The sequence below is a fragment of the Euprymna scolopes genome, chromosome 12, assembly GCF_053919585.1.
Source record: "Euprymna scolopes isolate OS-2025 chromosome 12, ASM5391958v1, whole genome shotgun sequence".
Lineage (NCBI taxonomy): Eukaryota > Metazoa > Mollusca > Cephalopoda > Sepiida > Sepiolidae > Euprymna > Euprymna scolopes.
This window is the reverse complement of record NC_136493.1, coordinates 84,366,332-84,389,440: the sequence shown is the minus strand read 5'-3', so window position 1 is coordinate 84,389,440 and position 23,109 is coordinate 84,366,332. Positions and strand designations below refer to the sequence as shown.

General features: G+C 34.3%; 1 protein-coding gene across 1 annotated transcript in view; it reads left to right on the top strand.

The window, feature by feature from the left end:
* Positions 1-8,321: 8,321 nt before the first annotated feature.
* Positions 8,322-23,109, top strand: part of LOC145291078 (uncharacterized) — a 28,072-nt gene continuing 13,284 nt past the window's right edge. The window contains exon 1 of the mRNA XM_080136593.1: positions 8,322-8,682. Coding sequence (XP_079992719.1) covers positions 8,322-8,682 — 361 coding nt within the window. The remainder of the gene's footprint in view (positions 8,683-23,109) is intronic.

The following is a 23,109-nucleotide window of genomic DNA, read 5'->3' as shown; positions in this document are numbered from 1 at the left end:
TGGGCATTTTCTCTAGACAGAAGGATTAAAGAATCTATATAAAATCTGAAAGAGTATTTTTATGTAAAATTTACCGCGACAGTGTTCTGCAAATTTCTATGTGTATGTGTACTTACAAATTACAATAAATCCTATTTTTATGAAATTTAAATCCTATGTATAAAATTTTCTGGAAAAACAATGAAAGTGGCTTCAAATCTCTAAGTGCCCTAGATGGTTGAACCCCCTTTAAAACTTCAAATGTATTCTATTTTTATCAAACTTATAGCATGCATAAAAATCTTCAGGGAAAACAATGAAAGTGGTCCTCAATCTCTATATTAACTTTTACATTCTGGATATCTATGTGCTCGTATCTCTAAGTGACCCATGGTAACAGAACCTCCTTAAACCCTGAAATACATCAACCCTATTTTTCTTATGAGTGTTGCTTTAAAAGTAAAATTTAAAGTGTATTCTCATGTAAAATTTACTGTGGAAAATAATGGAAATATTCCCAAAGCTTTAAGTGCACCCATAAGGGGAATACGAGGGTATAACCCTCTTAAATTTAAATCCTATGTAAAAAATTTTCTGGCGAAGATGATGGGAGTAGATCTAAATCTTTAAGTATTCTTCTAACTTAAGGAATAATAGGGCCGAACCTCCGTTAAAACTTTTAATATATCGTATTTTGATCAAATTTATTTCATATGTATAAAAAATCTCTGGAGAATACAATGTAAGTGATCTTGAATCTCTATGTTGCCATCGATGTTCTGAATATCTAAATGCCCCCACCTCTAAGTTACTCGTGGAGACAGCCCCCCCCCCTAAAAAAAACTTCAAATCGCTACATCAAATATTTCTTATGAGTGTTATTTAAAAAAGTCAACTTCTCAAATTGTTTAGTTGGAAAATATTAGACTGAAAATATCCAATGCCCATTCCCTGATATTTTTTTTATAAAATTGTATGAAATAAATTTTTTCCCTTTTATTAATGTAATAAAATTTAAGTGAAAAGTTTTATATATATAGCATGGGACAACTATCTCGTTTGTTTCCTCTCTCTATCTTTCTCTTTATCACTCTCTATATATATCTAAATCAATTTATCTATCTACACACATTATATATATATATATATATATATATATATATATCACGCGTTGTTATGGCTCAGTTTGTTTAAATGGAACACAAAAACGAAAAAGACAAAATATATGTCTTATACTTATGTTCTCAATATTTTTGGATACACAATGCTTTGAGGTGTACCTTTTTCTGTGCAGATGTAGAGATTGCCTGATTTTCTGACTGTAGTATACGTAACATATACTTGTCCGTGTGAGAAGACATCATGGTGTGGATGTAAGTCACACAAATGTAAAAATTGTCCCTGAACCGTGTCAATGGTTATTGCAAACGCCAAGCAAATTGTGAAGCGCAATATTTTAAATTAAAATGGTATATCTGTTTAAATCATACAATGTACGTTTACTGCCTGTTCTTCCTGACGGTTTACAGAAGGGAAAACATGAGGGTTTAATTTTATTATAGACATGTATGTGAACACACATTGGAAAATCTCGAAAAGCAAAAAAAAAAAAAAAATTAGCCGATTTTCTTTTTATATGTAAGCATAGTGTTTTATAAACTGATGGAAAAATTGAAAGGAAAACTGTTTAAAAAAATAGACCAACAAAGTGGGAGACCATTGATGATTCAAAATAAAGAAAGATAGATGAAAAGAATATAAAAATGTTGGAGGATAAGTTTTCAAAGAAAAGAAATAGTTTGGTAAACTGTTTTAGCTTTATTCCCAGAAAATATAATATATTGTTTTCAAATATAATTAAAGAGAATATGCGTAAACATTTTGGTGCTTTTTCTTTATTGTTGCTAATTTACAAATCGAAATATTGATTTTCAAGTGAAACCAATAGTATCTATGGAATTGCCATGTCACAGTAATGAAAATAGCCAAAACTTACGAAAAACGATGATGGAGAAATTTTAGCTATTTCCCTTGTGTTTACGTCACATGTCATGTGACCAAACAAACATAGCCGCAATCATTTTTTCGTGTAATCATTGAAAATCGAAATAATTGTGACATGTCAATTAACATATTACATTATTTATTGTTGTGGTTGACAAAAATGTAAGGAGATCATGTTGTTTTTTTTAATTAAATATCAACTTTTCAGCTGGCCGATTTCACTACAATAATGAAGAAGCGCTCTTTTTATCGGCAGACCTGTACAATGAAAAACCTCATATTTTTTGGTACTGGTGCATAACTTGATCCAAATCCTCAGGATTTTTCGTCAATTATGATTCAGGCTTGACCACAGTCACCAGGGAAGCCGAACAAAGTAACAGATGCAGACGAATTTCAAAACAAACAAACTGGAAAAAAATAGAAATACAATTAATATAAAATAACAAAAACATACTGCAAATTTGCTGAATATATATTTTTTACAGAAAAGCCGCATTTTGTATTGTTTAGTTACTTTTATTTATTTATTTATTTTGCAATTGTTTTATAAAAAAAAATTGATTTTTTTTACCGTAAATTGTTAGGTGAAAGTTTTTTCCAAGAAAACTTACATTTTTATTATAGAAAATTGTTGTAAACGTTTCTCTTTGCAAATAGAATTTTTTTATTATAAGAAAAAATGAATGCTTTTTATGAAAACTGTAAATTGTTAGGTGAAAGTACAGAATTTTTTTATTTTCAAGAAAATGCACAAATTATTTTTTGTCACACCCCTCATTAATTATGCAAAAAAAATGTTGATTTAGTGTTTCAAATTTGAAGAACGCTTGGCTTAATCCGGTAATTGCTGGTCTAGCCCTAACCATAATTGGACCCGAGGATTTGGGTCAAAATCTGGAAGAGTAGGGGAACCTGGGGCAAAACGAGATACTTAAGGGAAAAAGAACTGTCGAGTCAAAGGTATCATTGGCATATGAACCACATTCTGTGTACTGAACATTCAAAGTATTGGAAAACAATGCCACAGCAAAAAAAAAGATGAGAAATTATTTTCAAAAGAAATACAGATGATTTATTCAGCTAACTGTATTGTCCCGTTTTGCCCCATGCTTGGGAAAAACGAGACGGATCTTGGTCTGTATAAGTCAGTCTTCACAGAGCTCACAAATGCCAGGCTTAAGTAGATCAAACTGATTAATCTATTACCATAGCACATAGAAATATCTGTCAGAATATTAATTCTTGTTTGACAAATCTGTATCTTTTTCAGAAAGAACACGATTTCAGCAGAACCGTAAAAATAGATAAAAATAGATTAATTTTGAATACTTACCTCTTTTTGATGTACGACGCTGAATAAAACAATGGTAGACGTTGGCAGCAAGGCGTTACCACGTGATCTTTTGATCAGACTCCTCGTGAAAGAGCTCTCTCTCTCTCTCTCTCTCTCAGTTCTCTCTCTCTCTCTCTCTCTCTCTTTCAGTTATCTGTGGTGTCTCGTTTTACCACGCTATCTCGTTTTACCCCAGATTCTCCTACCATTCTTTCTAATTTCGTCTTTTTTTCAATTTTTTGAGTAGATTATCAGCGATTGCATCTAACAAATTTTTCCAAAATGCAAAAAATTCAATAATTAAATACTTTTAAGGGGTGCTCAGTTTCTACTACAAAGTCCTAGTAAATCTATTGCCCGTATGGTATGGTTGAGAGAGGTTCTTTTCGATTTTTTGTTTGTTTTTTTTGGGGGGGGCATTGGCGAGATTCCCTCCTAAATTCCACAATTTTCACTTTTTTTTACTTTTATTCCTGTTATTACAGACTTAAGTTACAGATTATAAAAAAATTTGAAAGAACATTTTTTATAACTTCACGTGAGGGTTCAGTTTTCAATAAATTTCTTATTCAATTTAGTACAACATTATAATTAAAAAATGAACCTCCACGTGAAAAGTTATAAAAAAATGTTTTTTCAATTTGTTTTTCTCGTAGTCAAAAACTTAAGTATGTAATCGATGATATTAACAAGAAAAAGGTTTTTAAAAAAGTGAAACTTGTGAAATTTAGCAGGTGAGCAATCTCGCTAACGTCCGCCTTTTTTTTTTTTTTGCAATATTTTAAGCAGATTATTATTGATTTGACACTCAGCTACCAGATTTTTAGGGCTCAGTTTTAAATATAACGTAAGTAGATCTAGATGTTTATACTTTAGGGTAAAACTTGCGGAGTATGAGCTGTTTTAGGGTTGTTGTAAAAATGGAACGGAAACTTAAATTTTGTTCCGTTTTGATCATTTTTTTTTATTGTACCCCTAAAAAACGAATTTGATCGAAAGAATAACATTCAACAATCGTACTTTATTTTTATTTATAAAAATAAAATTGTATTAACAAAAATGAAATAATTTAATTTTAAACGAAAAAATCAATTTGGTATATTTTTTTTTTTTTTTTTTTTTTTTTTTTACATAAGTCCAACTCACCATTCACATTGGATATGTCGACATTTTCGGTGAATATTTGACAGGAAAGCGACCACTTGTGGTTAATTTAAATGAAATTTTAATTGCATGATTACATTTTCAATAATCGTGTGATTAAATGTTATCCATTTAAAATTTATCCATATTGTAAACACATTATGAAACAAGACAAAAAATTTCTTTTAGTGATGTCACGTGACAGTGGGCGGTGATGCTGATTTTTCCACAAATAAAAAATGGCCAGATCGTTACAAATAAAACCACCTAATTTATTAAATAAAAATTAAGTATAATGTTATAATTAAAAAGAAATATATAAAAACACGCATGTGTAAACTGAAAATACTATACCAAAATGTTGAAGCAATCGATTCGGTGTTTTTTTAGTTGTTTAAAAACTAACAAAAACCCCTTTATCTATGTCAGTGTCCGTCACTATAAGCGAAGACATGCTTAGCATTCAACCTTCAATACAGGTACATTCACATATACACTTTATATGTAAACATAACGGAAATAGTTCTGCTGTCAGAGACCCGAACCTTGGATTAACCACTAAGGAGGCTGCCCTATCAGCAGGTGCTGCTGTATTGCCATTTGGGGAATGGATTCTGGACCATGCAGTAGCTTCTGGTGGGGCCTCTCGATGCCATATTAGTGGGTAATTGTTACGGCTTTACCTTATCATGTTCTGCAAAAAAAAAAAAAAAATTCTTCGTTTCTTTTTCTCTCTTAGTTTCCCTTCTCTGTCCTGCTCTAAGTAAATCTAACGACCTAGTCCACAAATTCCAAAATTCCATCATGACAAGTTTCAAGAAAAAATACACGATTAAACCCGGTTCTCCAACTTCCAATGTAGACCCCTACTACCATGTCTCCTTCTCCAACATCAGGGGTTTACGTTCTAACCTTCCAGAGGTTGAAACCCAATTACAGGAGACTAAACCAGACCTTTTATTTTTAAGTGAAACTGGCATTGGACAGGCTATTTCCCTAGAAGAGTTTGCAATTAAAGGATACTCTAACTTAACTTCTAAATCTGACCCCAAGATCGCCATGGGCATGGAATATGTGCCTATATTAAAGATGGCTTTCCATGTGGTAGGGATAGCTCCAGAGAAGATCCTAACTTACCCTATATGTGCTTCTGGGTTGCATTAGCTCACACTACTGCATTTATATTTACTCTCTATCGCCCTCACAACAGCGGAGTTACTATCTTTAAAAGCATATCTGAGAAAATTGACCAAGTCCTATCTGCTTATCCCTCAGCTAACATTTACGTATGTGGAGACTTCAATGTTTACAACGTCGAATGGTTGACCCACTCAAACAAGACCGATGACGAGGGGAGGTTTTGTCATGATTTCTCCATTGCTTATGACCTCACTCAGATTGTTCACGAACCCACCCGTGTGCCCGACAATGACAGCCAGTATATGAGTCTACTAGACCTTTTTCTCACAACTTGCCCTGAACTATGTTCAGTTTCTGTTCTGTCTCCTCTTGGATCTTCCGACCACTTTGTTGTATCAATTAAGATAAAAATGAAATGTAATAAGTCCCCAGACGTACCTCTCCATCGTACAGTATATCGATACACTAAGGCTGACTGGGATAGCTTCCGTACATTTATATCTGATCTACCTCTGCATTCCATGTTTAAAAAAGATGTGTCCTCTATAGTATTAGACCTGACGGAATGGTTAATTGTAGGTATTGACCGTTTCATACCCTCGTTGTCTTAAGGAGAATAGCTTCCCATCACCCTGGAAAATCTCATCAGTATGCCCTGTATTTAAGAATTCAGGTGATCGCTCATCCCCCTCTCAGTACAGGCCAATAAGTCTCCTGTGCATTATGAGTAAGTTGCTGGAATCTGTGTTAAATACAGAAGTAATCAACCATCTCAACAAAAATAACCTTCTTAGTGACACTCAATATGGTTTCCGTTCTGCTAGATCTACAGCAGATGTGCTTACAGTTATATCTCATAGAATTAGCAAATCTCTTGACGGAGGCAACCTTTCTAGGGCAATTGCTCTTGACATATCAAAGGCCTTTGATAGGGTATGGCATAAAGGTTTACTTCACAAGATCTCTAGCTATGGTATAGCTGGAAATGTCTTCTCAATTATTAAATCATTTCTTTCTGATAGGTTCATAAGAGTAGTAGTTGAGGGGCAAAAGTCAGAAGCTCACAGTATTAATGCTGGTGTCCCTCAGGGGTCCATCCTGGGCCCAACTCTTTTCCTGATCTACATTAATGATCTTCCAAATCACATCCTTACTTCATTTGTAGACATTTATGCTGACGACACTACCATTTATGGTAGCACATCTAAGACAGTAAACGACCAAGTTCTCTCTGATTCTCTCTCCTCTGATCTTGAGCACATGGTACAATGGGGAAAGGAGTGGCTGGTTACTTTTAATGCATCTAAAACCAAGCTTCTCTCTTTACATCATCAACATTCTGATCCACATCTGGCATCAATTGAAATGAATGGCTCTCGTCTTGAGGAGGCCTCAAGTTTTGACAAGCTTCTGGGCTTGACAATTACTCCTGATCTTAAATGGAACACGTACATCAAATCTGTTGCCAGGACCGCTGGAAAAATGGTGGGATCTTTCTATCGATCCAGTAGATATCTCACTGCTGATGCAATTCTCTATCTATATAAGAGCCAGATACGTCCAAGTATGGAATACTGTTGTCACATCTGGGCAGGAGCTGCTAGAAAGGACTTGTCCTGCCTTGATAGAGTTCAAAATAGACTTCGTAGCCTCATAGGAGATGTCCTTTTCTCTTCCCTGCAACCTCTATCTCACAGAAGAGATGTTGCGAGTTTGTCTCTGATGTATCGTTATTTTCATGGAAAGGGTTCGACTGAGCTTTAGTCTATCGTCCCCCCTCGCCAAACTTTCACAAGAAACACTCGTCTAGCTAAAAACACTATCAATAATTCCCCCCACTCTTTATCTGTGCTGAAACCTAAATGTAGATTCCATGAACAAAGCTTTTTTCTTCGAACTGCAAGCCTGTGGAATTGTCTTTCGTTTTCCTGCTTTCCAGCTGAGTACAATATGGTTGTCTTCAAGTCCAACGTAAATAAGTTCTTGATGAGCCGTTCCATATGAGTTAACAAATTTACCAAATTTTCATTACTAATGATTACTATATTTTCCAATTTCTACTGTACACTCTTTAACCCTTATCCTTGAGTGGCCTCTTGGCCTTGATAATGTGGTGATGCCTATGTAAAAAAAAAAAAAAAATCTCTATTTTCTCCTTAAAGGAGCTAATGACACCTTTCTAACATGTTACACAATACAATTTATAAAGGTTAGTTTAAAAGTAATTAACATATACTTGAATAGTTCACTACGGGAGATATCTAGCTAACAAAATCGAGATTAAAGTAAACTCTTTTTGATATGGCATTGTATATGATGCCATCTAACCCGGGTAACACTGCTAGTATATATATATATATATATATATATATATACTAGTCCAAAATTTGATGATGTCATTATTATATTTTGTAAATATAGAAATTTGTTTTAGAAAGTAAAGTGAAAAAATTGAAACATACAATTTAGGGACAAAACCATTCAGAAATTAAGTTATTTATTCGATTATGAAAGTGAATTTGCTATTTTTCATGAAAAAGACTTGAAATTGTTATTTTACCTTAATCGCAATTTTCTCTATAACTTTTCCAAACAATGTGCCACCAACAATTTGAACAACTGTTTACAAATTATACAATTCAATCAACAATTCCAACCATTGTGAAATAAAATCTTACAATATTTGCCAATCACCATACCAACCACAGTTCCTACAACAATGCCAACTACTTTGCCTCCAGGAACTGTACCAACAACTCTTCCAACAACCATACCAACCACAGTTCCTACAACAATGCCAACTACTTTGCCTCCAGGAACTGTACCAACAACTCTTCCAACAACCATACCAACCACAGTTCCTACAACAATGCCAACTACTTTGCCTCCAGGAACTGTACCAACAACTCTTCCAACAACCATACCAACCACAGTTCCTACAACAATGCCAACTACTTTGCCTCCAGGAACTGTACCAACAACTCTTCCAACCACTTTATCTACAATAATCCCAACCACCTCGGGTCCAAGTCCATCTAAAACTGTACCAACAAATATTCCAACTACTATAACAACAACACGTATGTTTTCTACATTTACTTGAAACGAAATTTATTATATTTTATATGTTTAATTGATAAACACTTCATTGAAAAATGAATAATTAACAAGCTTTTCAACATAAGCTGTCTCTTGATTCAATCATTAGATCGATTTTAATAGAATTATTTTATAAATTTATGTCATCTCCTTAGAGTGATTATAAAGCATGGAATGCAAATAGATTAGGGTTCAACTTTATTTTTAAAGGAAATGTTGTTTGATGTAATACAAATTCTTATTCATAAATTTCCTTAAAAACATTTTTTGATCATTAGAATTCATTAGAAAATTATAATCACTACATTTAGAATGTTTGTTTTGACAATAACTGATTTTAACTTGTGCATAATTAATGATTGATGAAAAAATATATAAATGCTTCATAAATTGTTATGTACATATAAAAAAAGGTTAATAATTTTGGTGTAATTTCCAAGAAAATAAAAAGTAAGGTGTCAAATGAGTAACATTCAATTTAAATTTTTTACATTTTTGATGGTTTCGATTTATTCGGTTTTTATTATTTTCTTTGAAAATAAGTAAATATTATATTTCTTATGAATTGTAATATATTTTAATATTTTATTCATATATGTTTCATGAATTTTAATCATTATATATTTTTCGTTTAGTATTAAAATATGTCAAATACAATTGCGTTATTTAAGCATGAATTATTAGCATATATATATAGATATACAAGAGAAAAATTAGTCGAAAATGTAGTTGCAATAAGTAAATTTTGAATATCATATGAAGGATTGGAAATATTATAAACCTTAAATATAACCGATCCCTTGTGCTAAAAGTATCATCGAAATAGGTGAAAGACTCAGAAAGCCGGCAACCACAATGGCAAAATTTTTTGGAAGCATCTGATGTGATAAAACATAGTAAAAATGCATGAACTCTACTTTGAGAAATCAGCAACGATCCATTAACTTCAACACAACAGCATACATTAGCATCATCAATAAAGTTGCACATCAGTTATTACTCAATAGGAAATCCACCACCAAACAGCGATAACCAAAGTTAGACTGATTTAAATACTTCTGCTATTAACACTGTGAATCACCACTTCCTCTTGAAAAAGATCCTGGAGCTGACAAAAGACCTGGTATTCATAGGCTTTATCTGAATAATCTTGAAAGACAAGTGCTTTTATCTGTATATATAACAAAAGTGAACTTCTGTGTATGTGTGAAACTTGATATATTAGGGATTTAAACCTATGGAACAAATTCAATATGATTTTAGCCGGTAAAAATAGCTGCTAATGGGTCAAAATTAAAAAATTGGAACTTTGTAAGCATAATCCAACTTAAAGTGCTCTTCTATGCATATGAAAATATATATTTATATGTTTAAGTGGGTTAATCTGTAAAGTTTCGATATGTATGTAGACTTATTCAAAGAACATATAAAATAAACAAAAATGAAAGTCAGCTCCTTGAACAATATTCTATGGAAACTAATCAATTCCAAGTGAGAAGCTACATCACACACACTATGATGCACTGCTCTGAACCTGTGCTATCCTTCTGCAAACTCTGTATGTCCTGTTTGGGAGAAATCAACAAATGTCAATAAATTAGATCCAGCATTGAACAACACTAACTACTTGATCACTAGTTTTCTAAAGTTTACCAACATGAACAGCTTGCATTTCGTCACCGACATTGCTATTGCATATGTGAGATGAGAAGTAATCAGTTGAGCAAAGATGACAAAGGATACCAGTGATGAATGCCATCTCCTCAGTGAATATAAACCAACTGTGCAACGACAAGTCTAGAGAAAGCATCTTCAACCATCCTAGGAACATATCAGACTACGATTTTAGATCAGTGGGCTAGAGAATGTCCTCTTGTTTACATAGGTCCTCTCTTAACTCAGAAGCACCCTCTGTTCAGTGAAAAACATCCCCTCCTCCCATTGAGAGTTGAGAATGAAATCATCAAAAGTTGCTATGGCGAGATACAATCATCTGTGAATGTGGAGAGGAAGAACATACGATCTGACACCGTCTTGTTTACCCTCTACTGTCCAACCAGTATAACATCAAAGAACTTGCAAAGTAAAGAAACAATGCCAAAAGAATTGTGTAAAAAAAGTGTGAAAATGGCATATGATTACATGATTCAAAGACATGCAATGAAGAAGATAACGTATATCAAATTATGTCTCATCATAAACATTATAATAATAATTCAAATAAAATTGTCTTCTAAAATTCAAACCAGATTATTTCATCAATTTTCTTTTCAAGTCGATTTCATTGAATGTATTTAGATCATTTGTATATTTTTTTATACATCTTAAAATTTTGTCAAAAGTTTTGCTTAAAATTGCCGAAGAAAAACTTGAATAATTCCTTAAAATAACTTTCTTTAGGGATGAATACTAGTTTTTCACGTAAATTAAAATAAGTTTTATATTGTAACTTTATGATGGTTGTTCAAGATGAATTGCTATTAAATAAAGTAAATAAACTGATGTTTGCTTTGATGTATTTAATCATTCAAAATAAAAAATACTTATTTCACTGATTAAAGATTTATTTGTAGATTTTATTAATGAAAAAAAATGTATATTTTCAATTATTATTTTTTCATTTTATTTATCACAGCTCCAACAGGTATGTCATTTTATGAATTATTTTTTTAATTAAAATTGCTTTCATGATATTGATTTGATATTCAAGTATGGTTATACATAAAGATTTATTGGTAATAATTCTTCCATATTTTTCTCATCGTGGTGTTATATCTTAGAACGGAAGACAGAGCAAAACCTCTTTACTAGGCTTTACTGAACTAATTTCACAGCCAATAATAAACGTAAGAGCAAATAGTAAATAGCAGGTAGCAGCAGTAAACGCAAGAGCTGTTAGTAACGAAATGTTGAAGAAGAAAAAAACTCAGCCCTTTTAAAAAGGAAAAGGAACATGTGCAAAATCACGTGCCATAGAAACTTTTACTTTAACGGAAATATAACACTCATTAAAGATGTTTTGTAAATTTAGTTTAATATTTCAAAATTACATTCTGTTAAGTCAAGGAACCAAAAGGCTCGTACCTATTATTTTTGTATTTACCTTTTAACTGAATGCAAGTAAAGTTAAAAGATGATTCACAATTCTTGGAAGTAATTTGAATGTTTGACCTAAAATCATGTAGGTGGCTAAACTATGCTAACTTGTATGCAACCCCTTATTATCTTATCATTTTTATTTAATTAAAATTTTATGCAAATTTGCTAGAAAATATTTATGACAAATGGCTAAGAGTTGCATAAAATATAGCTATGGCTACATATGTATAATTCTGAAATGAAAATATAACCAAATGTACTGATTTGTCTTTTTTTTTGGGGAGGGGGGGGCTTTAAACTGTCATTTCCGGCAAGAATCAAAATTTATAGGCAAAATCCAAATACGATGTTTGTGTGAATAAATTAAAGGAAAAGTAATTTACAAAAGTGAAATTTAAGTAAATATGCCATTCCTACAAAAGTATGTTGTTTTAAATTAAAACAATAAATTTTTATTTTCAGTTTTGTTTTGCTCATTGAACCCTCATCCCATTGTTTTTTATTTTGTATTTTTTATGGAAATCGCCTCAGACAAGGTATGAAGCCATTTGATGTAAGGAAATAAATATTAAAAAAAAAACAACCGATGATAAGTGTTAGATAGATAGATTCCGTTCCAGCAATTCTGTACCCTTTGTCAGAACATTGCTCATGAAATGTGGAGACTAATGAACAAAATAAAGAAGTGAGAGTTACGAAGCAGCCAAATGTAAATTTTTACTTAAAACACTGATTTTTTATTTTGAGTTTTGTCATCCTTATAGAAGTGTTTTGCCCTTTTTCTTAATTTGGTTTGAAAAAATATATATTATTGAAAATATAATTAAGTGAAGGAACATTAAAATCGATAAGATATCTTGCCAAAAATGTTGAAATGTAAATGCCATAAATTTTTCTTTTGTATTTAGCTCTTAAATTTATAAATCTTGAACTTTGATGATTTATTCTACGTTATGTTGAACAGAATAATAAAGAGGCCATTGCATGTTGGTTCCTTGTTCAGAAATAACTTGTTTTTATCAAAGGTAAAATGAAGTTAATAGGAAAATGAAATACAAAATAACGATTTGTCTCATGTTAGACTGTTTTCTTTTCACAACAAAATTGACATCATTTGAAATAATATACCACTTCAAAAAATAGGTGTTGCATGGTGAATCTTTTTCTCTTTTTACAAATTGGATTTTGTGATGTTTAATTGAACATAATATTTCAATAAAGCTTTGTGCTTTTTCCTTTACTTTGTCATTAATAAATGGTAAATATCTGAAATATTCCTTAATCATAATTGTTACGATCACTTTTCAACTAATGTACCATTAACAATTCAAATCACGGTGCATATTCCTGTTTATATATTATTCAAACAATAATTTCAACTATTGTGTGATAAAATATTACGACCTTTGTGATAAATTATTTACTAAACACAGTTTCATTCACATTTCCCATAACTGTTCTTACCACTGTACCAACAACAATACCAACTACAATGTCTCCCACAATATCAACTACTATACCTACAACTGTACCAACTACCATGCCTACCACAATACCCACTACCATACTGACAACTATTCCTACCACAATACCAACTACCATACCTACCACAATACCAACTACCATACCTACCACAATACCAACTACCATACCTACCACAATACCAACTACTATACCAACCACAATACCAACTACCATACCTACCACAATACCAAATACCATACCGACCACAATACCAACTACCATACCGACTACAATACCAACTACGGTGCCTACAACTATTCCCACCACCATACAAACAATACTTACTACCATACCTACCACCATACCACCTACAATACCTACCACCGTACCTACAACAGGTAGGTGTTTTATCTTACATGTAAAACTGTTTATTTTTATTAGATTATTAAATCCTTTTATAAAATAATAAAAATCAACCAATATTTTAAATACATTCTTAAAATAACTATTTAAATATGGTTTAGGTTTTATGTTTATAAAATTGGAAATGCCAATTTTTAAAAGTTACATGTTTATATTTCATAGATGAAATGAACTATAGATATATTGACCCTCTCACATGACTGACAGATAAGGAAAAAAGATAGGAAATGAATAAGAAAAGATGTCGAGTAACTCATAAGTCACATATATTCCCTTGTAAATAAACCCCTTGGTCTTTCACCCATAACCCCGTGTTTCTTGCTGTATTCTTATTGAGAGTGAGGGTATAATAAATGGTGACAGGATTCGAATTCACAAAAAGGAAACTTTAAGCCAAAAACATATTGGAAAACGAAGAGAAAAATACTGCACGGGAAAATTCAACTACTGAAAAAAAAAGCAAAGACACACACAAAAAGTAAGTTATATTTTTTTTTTAATTCAGTCTGTTACGGTCCTACTGAAAAAAAAAGCAATTGACATTTCACGAAGCATTGAAAAGAACAATTTTGGAAAGTTGTCCCTTTCAAATTGCTTTTGTTTCATGAGAAGAAAAAATACGGCAGAAATGAGCGCTTGTATGCTGTTAGTTCGGTGTCAATTTCGTGTGTGTAACCCCCCTCCAAAACCTTGTCTACAAAAGAATGTTGTTGTTTTTTGTGGTTAAAAAAAAAACTTTTCAGTGAATTTATTTAATGCTTTGTACAGGTACTCTTAACCTTTTGTTTTATTACTGTTTTAAAAAATAAAATTCTTCAACATGGAACCATTAGCCGAGTTTAAAGAAAAAACGATACAATTAGCACTGGCAACTCAACAAAGCCAGATAGAATTTTTACAAAAAGAACAGTCAAAACAAAATGAAGTATTAAAAACAATATTAATGAAACAAGAAGAAAAGAAAGTATTGTCAGTTCACTCTGAAAGGAATTGCAAATTCGCTAACAGAATTTTTATATGAACCAACTAATGGCTTAACGATTCCAGCATATTATCGTAGATACGAAAATATTTTTTCCAAACAATGTCAGGCTTGGTCGGATGAAGAAAAAATTATTTTACACTTGCAAAAACTGGGTTCCCATGAAAATACCCAGTATACCAATTTTATACTCCCAAGGAAACACGAAGATATTTCTTTTAAAGAGACTATAGAAATTTTATCGAACATTTTTGGAAAACGAGATAGCTTATTTTATACTCGTTATAGGTGTTTAAATATTTTGAAACAAGATGATAAAGACTTTATCGCCTATGCTGGGAGAGTAAATGCCAAATCCGAGTTATTTAAGTTTAAAGACCTAAAAAGGAACATGTTTAAATACTTGATATTTGTGCAAGGGTTAACATCCTCGAAGGATAAATAGATCTGTTCTATGATATTATCCATTATGAACCAAGACACAGAAATAACCTTACAGAAATTTACTTTCTTTTTTTTTTTTTTTTACACAGTGATCACCACTTATCAGGGCCCGGAAGCCACTCATGGATAAGGGTTATTGCAAGTACATTACGTTAGTGTGGAGATTTGATTAAGTGTTTAATTAAGGGGCGGTTCATTAGGAATTTGTTAACATTGGATTTGAAGACATCAAAGTTGTAGTCCGGAGGGAAGCAAGCAGACGGAACAGAGTTCCACAGGCGTGCAGTTCTAAGAAAGAAGCTTTGTTCATGGAATGCGCGTTTTGATTTAGGCACAGATATAGAGTGGGGGAAATTTTTCACAGTGGATTCAGCTAGATGGGTGTTTTTCATGAAAGATTGGCGAGGGGGGGACCAGAGATTGGAGTTCAGACGAGTACCTGCCATGGAAATAATGATAAAACAAGGATAGGCTCGCAACGTCTCTTCTGTGGGAGAGAGGTTGCAGGGTAGAGAAAAGGGCATCCTCCACTAAGCCACGAAGTCTATTTTGTACTCTGTCAAGGCAGGATAGGCTGTTTTTAGCAGCTCCTGCCCAGATATGGCAACAGTATTCCATCCTTGGACGTACTTGGCTTTTATACAGATAGAGAATTGCATCAGTAGTGAGATATCTTCTGGAGCGGTAGAAGGATCCCACTATCTTTCCAGCGATCTTGGCAACAGACTTGATGTACGTGTTCCATTTCAGATCAGGAGTAAAGATCAAACCCAGAAGCTTGTCAAAACACGGGGCCTCATCAGACGAGAGCCATCCATCATAATTGATGCCAGCTGGGGATCAGAGCATTGATGATGTAAGGATAGGAGTTTGGTTTTGGTTGGATGCATTAAAGGTAACCAGCCACATCTTCCCCCACTGAACCACGCGCTCGAGATCAGAGGAGAGAGAATCAGAGAGAACTTTGTCATTTACAGCCTTTGATGTGTTGCTGTAGATGGTCGTGTCATCAGCATAGATGTCAGTGAATGATTTAAGTATGTGTTTAGGGAGGTCATTGATGTAGATCAGGAAGAGAGTTGGGCCCAGGATTGACCCCTGAGGGACTCCAGCATTTATATTGCAGGCCTCCGATTTTTGTCCATCTACCACTACTCTTATGAGCCTATCGGAGAGAAATGATTTAATGATTGAGAAAACATTTCCAGTTATACCGTAGCTGGAAATCTTGTGAAGTAGACCCTTATGCCTTACCTTGTCGAAGGCCTTTGATATGTCAAGAGCAATTGCCCTAGAAAGAAAGCCTTTGTCAAGAGATTCACTAATCCTGTGAGATATAACCGTCAGCACATCTGCGGTAGATCTTGCAGAGCGGAAACCATATTGTGTGTCACTAAGAAGGTTATTCCTGCTGAGGTGGTTGACTATTTCTCTATTTAATATGGATTCCAGCAACTTACTCATAACACACAGGAGACTTATAGGTCTGTACTGAGAGGGAGATGACTTATCACCTGAATTCTTAAATACAGGGCAAACTGATGAGGTCTTCCAGGGAGTCGGAAAACACTTCTCCTCAAGGCAGCGCTTAAATAGTTTCGTAAGTATGGGAGCAAGTTCTGGTTGAAGCTTTTTTAACACTATAATTGGGATGCTATCAGGGCCAGTTGCTTTACTGGAATCTAGGTTCTGTATTAGCTTGGCGACCTCATGCATGGATATTTTTATGTTACCTAGCTTGTTCTGTGTTATAGGAGGAAATATGGGGAGTTGATGGCCTTCGTCGCATAGTGTAGAATTAGCTGCAAAGTTCTTTGAAAATAGTTTGGCCTTGTCTGACGCTGATGAGTTGACCTCTGGTCCATTGATAATGGTTGGGATAGAACGCACACTTCTGTTCAGGATCCTATTTGTTATTTGCCAAAACTGGTGGGATCCAAGCCGCTGATCAGCTACCTTGAATTTAACAGACAGGGCATATAGCTCTCTTGCATTTTTTATTACTCTTTTACAATGGTTGCTGGCAGACCTGAAAGCAGCTTTAGTCTCAGTGCATCTATTACGTTGGTAGCTATGGAAAAAATGATTTCTGTGCGCGATAGCAGCAGCACATTCTGGGGAGAACCATGGCTGGCTGTTAGGTTTTTGTTGGAATTTTTTAGATGGTATGAATTCGTCTATGCCTACAATTAACCATTCGGTCAGATCTGATACTATAGAGGACACTTCCTTTTTAAACATGGAGTGCAGAGGTAAATCAGATATGAATGTATGGAAGCTATCCCAGTCAGCCATAGAGTATCGGTATACAGTACGGTGGAGGGGTACGTCTGGGGGCTTCTTACATTTCGTTTTTATCTTAACTGATACAACGGAGTGGTCGGAGGATCCTAGAGGAGAATGAATGGAACATGAACATAGCTCAGGGGAAGTTGAGAGAAAAAGGTCTAGGAAGCTTGCATATTGACCGGGTGTATCGGGCACACGGGTGGGTTCGCGAACAATCTGAGTGAGGTCATAAGCAATGGCAAAATCATGACAAAACCTCCCCTCATCATCTGTCTTATTTGAATGGGTCAACCATTCCACATTATGGACGTTGAAGTCACCGCAGATGTGGATGTTAGCCGAGGGATGTGAAGACAGTATGTGGTCTATTTTCTCAGGTATGCTCTTAAAGATAGTAACTCCGCTGTTGTGGGGGCCTATAGAGGGCAAATATAAATGCAGTGGTGTTAACAAGTGCAACCCTGAAGCACATATACGGTAAATTAGGATCTTTTTTAGAGATATCCCTGCCACACGGGAAGCCATCCTTAATGTAGGCACATATTCCATGCCCATGGCGATCTTGGGGGTCAGATTTAGCTGTTAAATTAGAGTATCCATTAATTATGAACTCATCTAGGGAAGTGGTCGGCCCTATTCCAGTTTCACTTAGAAATAATATGTCCGGTTTTGTCTCCTGTAATTGGGTTTCGACCTCTGGAAGGTTGGAATGTAGACCCCTGATGTTGGAGAAGGAGACCTGGTAGTAGGGGTCTATGTTGGAAGATGGGGTTCTACTACTGAGGAATCTCAGAGACTGTTGAATTTAAAGCAGGATAATACTAGTATCGAAGAGAAAAACGTTGACAAAATACAAAGAGTACAGCAAGGTGACCACTGTGTAAAATAATACTGTAAGCCTGAAATAAAGACCCTTGATTCTAAAAAAAGAGTCCATGTATGATAAAAAACGGAAATGTATTGAAGTTAGAATTAATGGCCGGAAAGTAAACTGCCTTTTGGATACTGGAAGTGACATATCCTTAATTGATGAACAACGTGGAAGAAAATTGGTTCTCCAAAGCTGCAAAACACAAAGAAAATTGCCAGAGGAATGTGTGGAAATAGATTAAAATTTAAAGGTGAATTTTATACTAACGTGACCCTGAATGAAAAAACGTTAAAAACTAAAATGTTTGTGATACCTGGAAAAATTCTAATCTATTCGGTATAGATTTGATGATACTTTTCAATTTATGGGAGAAACCAATAAACTCATTTTGCAAAAGAGTAAATGTGATAGGATCTGAAAGTCCCAAACTGCCAGGAAGATTTGTTGGGAGTTTGAAGAAGGATTTTAAAAATGTTTTTTCTGAAGGTCTGGGTTGCTGCACTAAAACGGAAGTGAAATTTGAACTGAAAGATGAAGCGAGACCAGTGTTTAAACCCAAAAGGAAGGTTCCATATTCGGCATTAGAAACAATCGAGAAAGAATTAAATAGACTCAAAGAAATCGGAGTAATAAAAAAAGTGGACTACTCTGAATGGGCATCACTCACAGTTTATGTGAAAAAGAAAAAGAAAAAAATCAGGGTATGTGGAGATTTTTTGACGGGACTTAATGATTCCTTAATGGATCATAACTATCCACTCCCTACTACTGAGGAAATATTTTCTAAGTTAAATGGAGGAAAAATTTTCACAAAAATTGACTTGTCACAAGCATATTTGCAGGTCAAAGTCCACAAAGATTGTTCTAAATACCTGACAATGAATACTCATAAAGGATTATTTTCTCTAAAACGATTGCCGTTTGGGTTAAAAGCAGCACCAAATTTATTCCAACAAATTATAGATACCATGCTAGCAGGCTTGGATTTTGCAATGGCTTATTTAGACGACATTTTGATAAGAAGCAAAAATGTTGAAGAACATAACCATATTCGGAAGGTATTCGAGAAAATAGAAGACTACGAATTTAAAGTGGTGCTCGAAAAATGTAAGTTTGGTATGGACAAGATTGAATATTTGGGACAAATTATTGATTGGAAAGGTAAAAGACCTAACCCAAATAGGACAGAAGCAATTAGAGACATGTCTAGACTAGACAATGTAGTGAAGTTACAGTCATTCTTGGGTCTAGCAAACTACTATAATTCTTATATCCTAAATATGCACGAACTAAGAGCACCATTAAATGAATTATTGAAGAAGAATAAAAAATGGCTCTGGACAAAAGAATGTGAGGAAGCATTCCACAAAATTAAAAGATGTTTGTTATCATATCTAGCATTAGCACATTACGATCCAAAAAAGGATTTAATTGTAGCGGCAGATGCGAACGAATACGGTTTAGGAGCAAGGCTTCTACACAGAATGGAAGATGGATCTACTAAACCAATTTCTCACGCCTCGAGGGTTTTATTACACACTGAAAGAGAGTACAGTCAGATCGAAAAAGAGGGTTTTGCAATTGTGTATGCCGTGAGAAAGTTTCATAGATTCATTCATGGAAGATCTTTCATCTCGGAAACGGACCATAAACCATTACTATCAATTTTTGGTTCGAAGAAAAGGATTCCTACTCATACGGCAAATAGATTACAGAGATGGAGTATTGTTTTGCTCAATTACGATTTCAAAATGAAACACCTAGCATCTAGTAAAATTGCACATGCAGATGGTTTGTCAAGATTGATCTCCAGTAAAACTGAATTTGAAGAAACTGTGATAGCAGCACTAAAAGAAGAAAATGAAAAGATATATTAATAAATACTGTTAGTGAACTTCCTGTTACACTTGAGGAAATAAAGAAAGCAGCAAAAACAGATAAATATATTAATAAGATAAAAAACAAGTGGGACAAGACGAAAAGAATAGAAAAAGATTAAAAGTGTTTCCATTTTCTATGTGTGATGAAACTCTACTTTACGCAGACAGAGTGGTAATACCGCAAGTATTACAAAAGAAAATCCCAAAAGAATTCCACATGGGACATCCTGGAATCTCCAGAATGGAGGCCCTAATGAGAGGATTCACATATTGGTCTGGAATTGATCAGGACACAACCTTGGTCTAAAACAGATGTACCCTGGATACGCATCCATATCGATTACACAGGACCTCTGAAGAGATATTATTACTTAGTAATCGTAGATAGTATGTCAAAATAGCCAGAAATTTTTAAATACAAACACCCTCCAGCGGCAAACACAATAAAAGCGCTGGACGAGGTATTTAGTCGGTTCGGAGTTCCGAAAACAATTGTTAGTGATAATGTCACTATGTTCATATATCAAAAATTCAAGCACTACTGTGAGGTACTGGCCATTGAACACATTACAATACCAACTTTTAACCCTCGATCAAACGGACAAGCGAAAATCTCAAGAAGAATTGGGAGAATGGTTTACATTATAAATGGGCAGACTTTTTTCCACAAAAACCATATTAACCAACTGAGACACCGATGCATAGAAACAGTCAGAAACCAACAGTTATCCGTGGAAGTGCTATACGACACTTTCCATACAAGGAAGTACCAGTAACTCAGAAATCCAGTCACTCTCCAAAAGTAAAAAATCGGCAAACACAAATGGTGAGGAGAAGTAAAAGTAAAAGGACAGATTTTTTAGACAAAGTCTAAAAAGGAAAAAATGGTAGAAGCAAAATTCTATGGAAGAATTTAGCTTGGGAGGAAGGTGATGTAATGGAATGACCTAACATCCCTTCATAGATGAAATGAACTATAGATATATTGACCCTCTCACTTGATTAAGAGAGAAGGAAAAAAGACAGGAAGTGAATAAGCAAAGATATCAAGTAACTCTTATGTCACATGTATTCCCTTGTAACTAAACCCCTTTGTCTTTCACACATAACCCCGTGTTTCTTGCTGTATTCTTATTTAAAGTAAGGCTATAACAGTTTAAAACTTGATCAAAATAATTAACTAGTAAATATGGACTAAAAATAATATTTTTACTAATAATTTTTCTAGAGACCTTCATTCAGAAATATATTAATTTACTCCAAATCTGTTCATGATGTAACTTTTTCAATGAGGATTTGTGTTAAAAAATTGAAAAGATATGGCAATTAATAGTTTATAAACTTGATATGAGGCAATTTGATATCCAGTCGTCAAACATAATGTCATATATCTTACTAACTGTTGTGGTCCTGTTTAGCAGGGCCATAATATTAAGGTGAAAGAGTCCTGGTGTTCACTGCAAGGGGTTAAACTATGCATGTGCTCTCTGCTTGACAGCAGAAATGTCTGGCTTACATAGTACCAAACAAATCCATATCATCATGGATATAGGGGTGCTAACTACCCTAGAACACCTCTCTCTCTCTGAAGAGTTATTTCCCAAAATATAGTTTTTCTGTCTTGGGTTGAACTCCAAGGGGCCCGTCAGTTTTCTTTTTCTGCTGGAATAATGTATTACGATACTAGTTAAATGCGTCATACAGTAGATTTAACGTCTTTTCTTCTGGCAGTGTTTCACTTAACTCGTCTGAAGTGCGTTTGCATATCCGGTTCAAGTGTTTCTTGTGCATGGAATATGATCCTTCTACCATGTAGACCATACAGCCAATCCTGTTCTGGATTGTCCCCTGCTTTTCCGGAAAGTATTATTATCTTTGTGCATTTGGAAAAATATTTTTCTTCCAACAAGTAATTTTTCTTGGAAACAGTTGCCTTTGTTGGTTTTACCTGTTTTTGCAATAGTTTGTCAAAGACTGGCCATATTTTTCTTGTGAATATCACTTCCGCCAGAGACATCTGGGATGGTGTATTCTCTTTAGGCATTATGCGGTACTCTTGAAGAAATTGTTACAATGCTTTTTCAGATGGAGTGTCCTTTGTATTCTTCAAAGCCCTCTTCAAGGTATTCACAAATCTTTCGGCCTGTCCGTTTGACCTCGGGTGGTTTGTTGGAGTTGTGATGTGGTCCACTTGGAAATCTTCCATGAACTCTTAAAATTCTCTGGATGTAAACTGAGTGCCATTATCTGACACTAAACAGTTGACCACGCCGAACTGTGTGAATAACTCATGAAGAGTTTTTATAGTGAAGTCTGTAGTTGGGCTTTTGCACTTAAGCACTTCAGGCCACTTAGAGAAACTGTCCACTACTATGAGGTAGTACTGCCCATCAAGTGGTTCCATGTAGTCCATGTATATCAGTGACCATGGGTAGTCAGCTTTGGGCCATGGTTTAAATTGAATTGGTGGCACTTTAGCAACTAGTGCACATCCTCTGCATGCTTTCACTTTTTCTTCAATATTCTCGCCATGTTTTTCCAGTACACATATGAATGCACTAAACTTTTCATTCTGGTGGCGCCAGGGTGTCCTGTGTGAAAATTTTCTTTTAGAGGGTCGCTGGAACAACTACTCTCTCCCGATATAATAATAATGGTCGCATGTTGAGAAAACCTCTGCTACTTGTTCATCAGTGTGCAGTTTTTCCTTGGTTTCTTCTTATAAAATCGTTGCTTTTGGCTTCTTTCCTTATATCATCCAGGGTAATGGGAAGTTCTTTCACAGTGTTGCATAGGATCGAACTATAATCTCTGATCATAGTGATGTTATCACCGAGTCTTCAAGTGGTTCACCATTCCTTGATATTAACCAGAATACCCCGTCTTTGACGGAAGGAACTCCATATCAAAGTCCTAATTTAGTGGGATTGTTCCCCCCATCTTTGAAGCCTGTTTG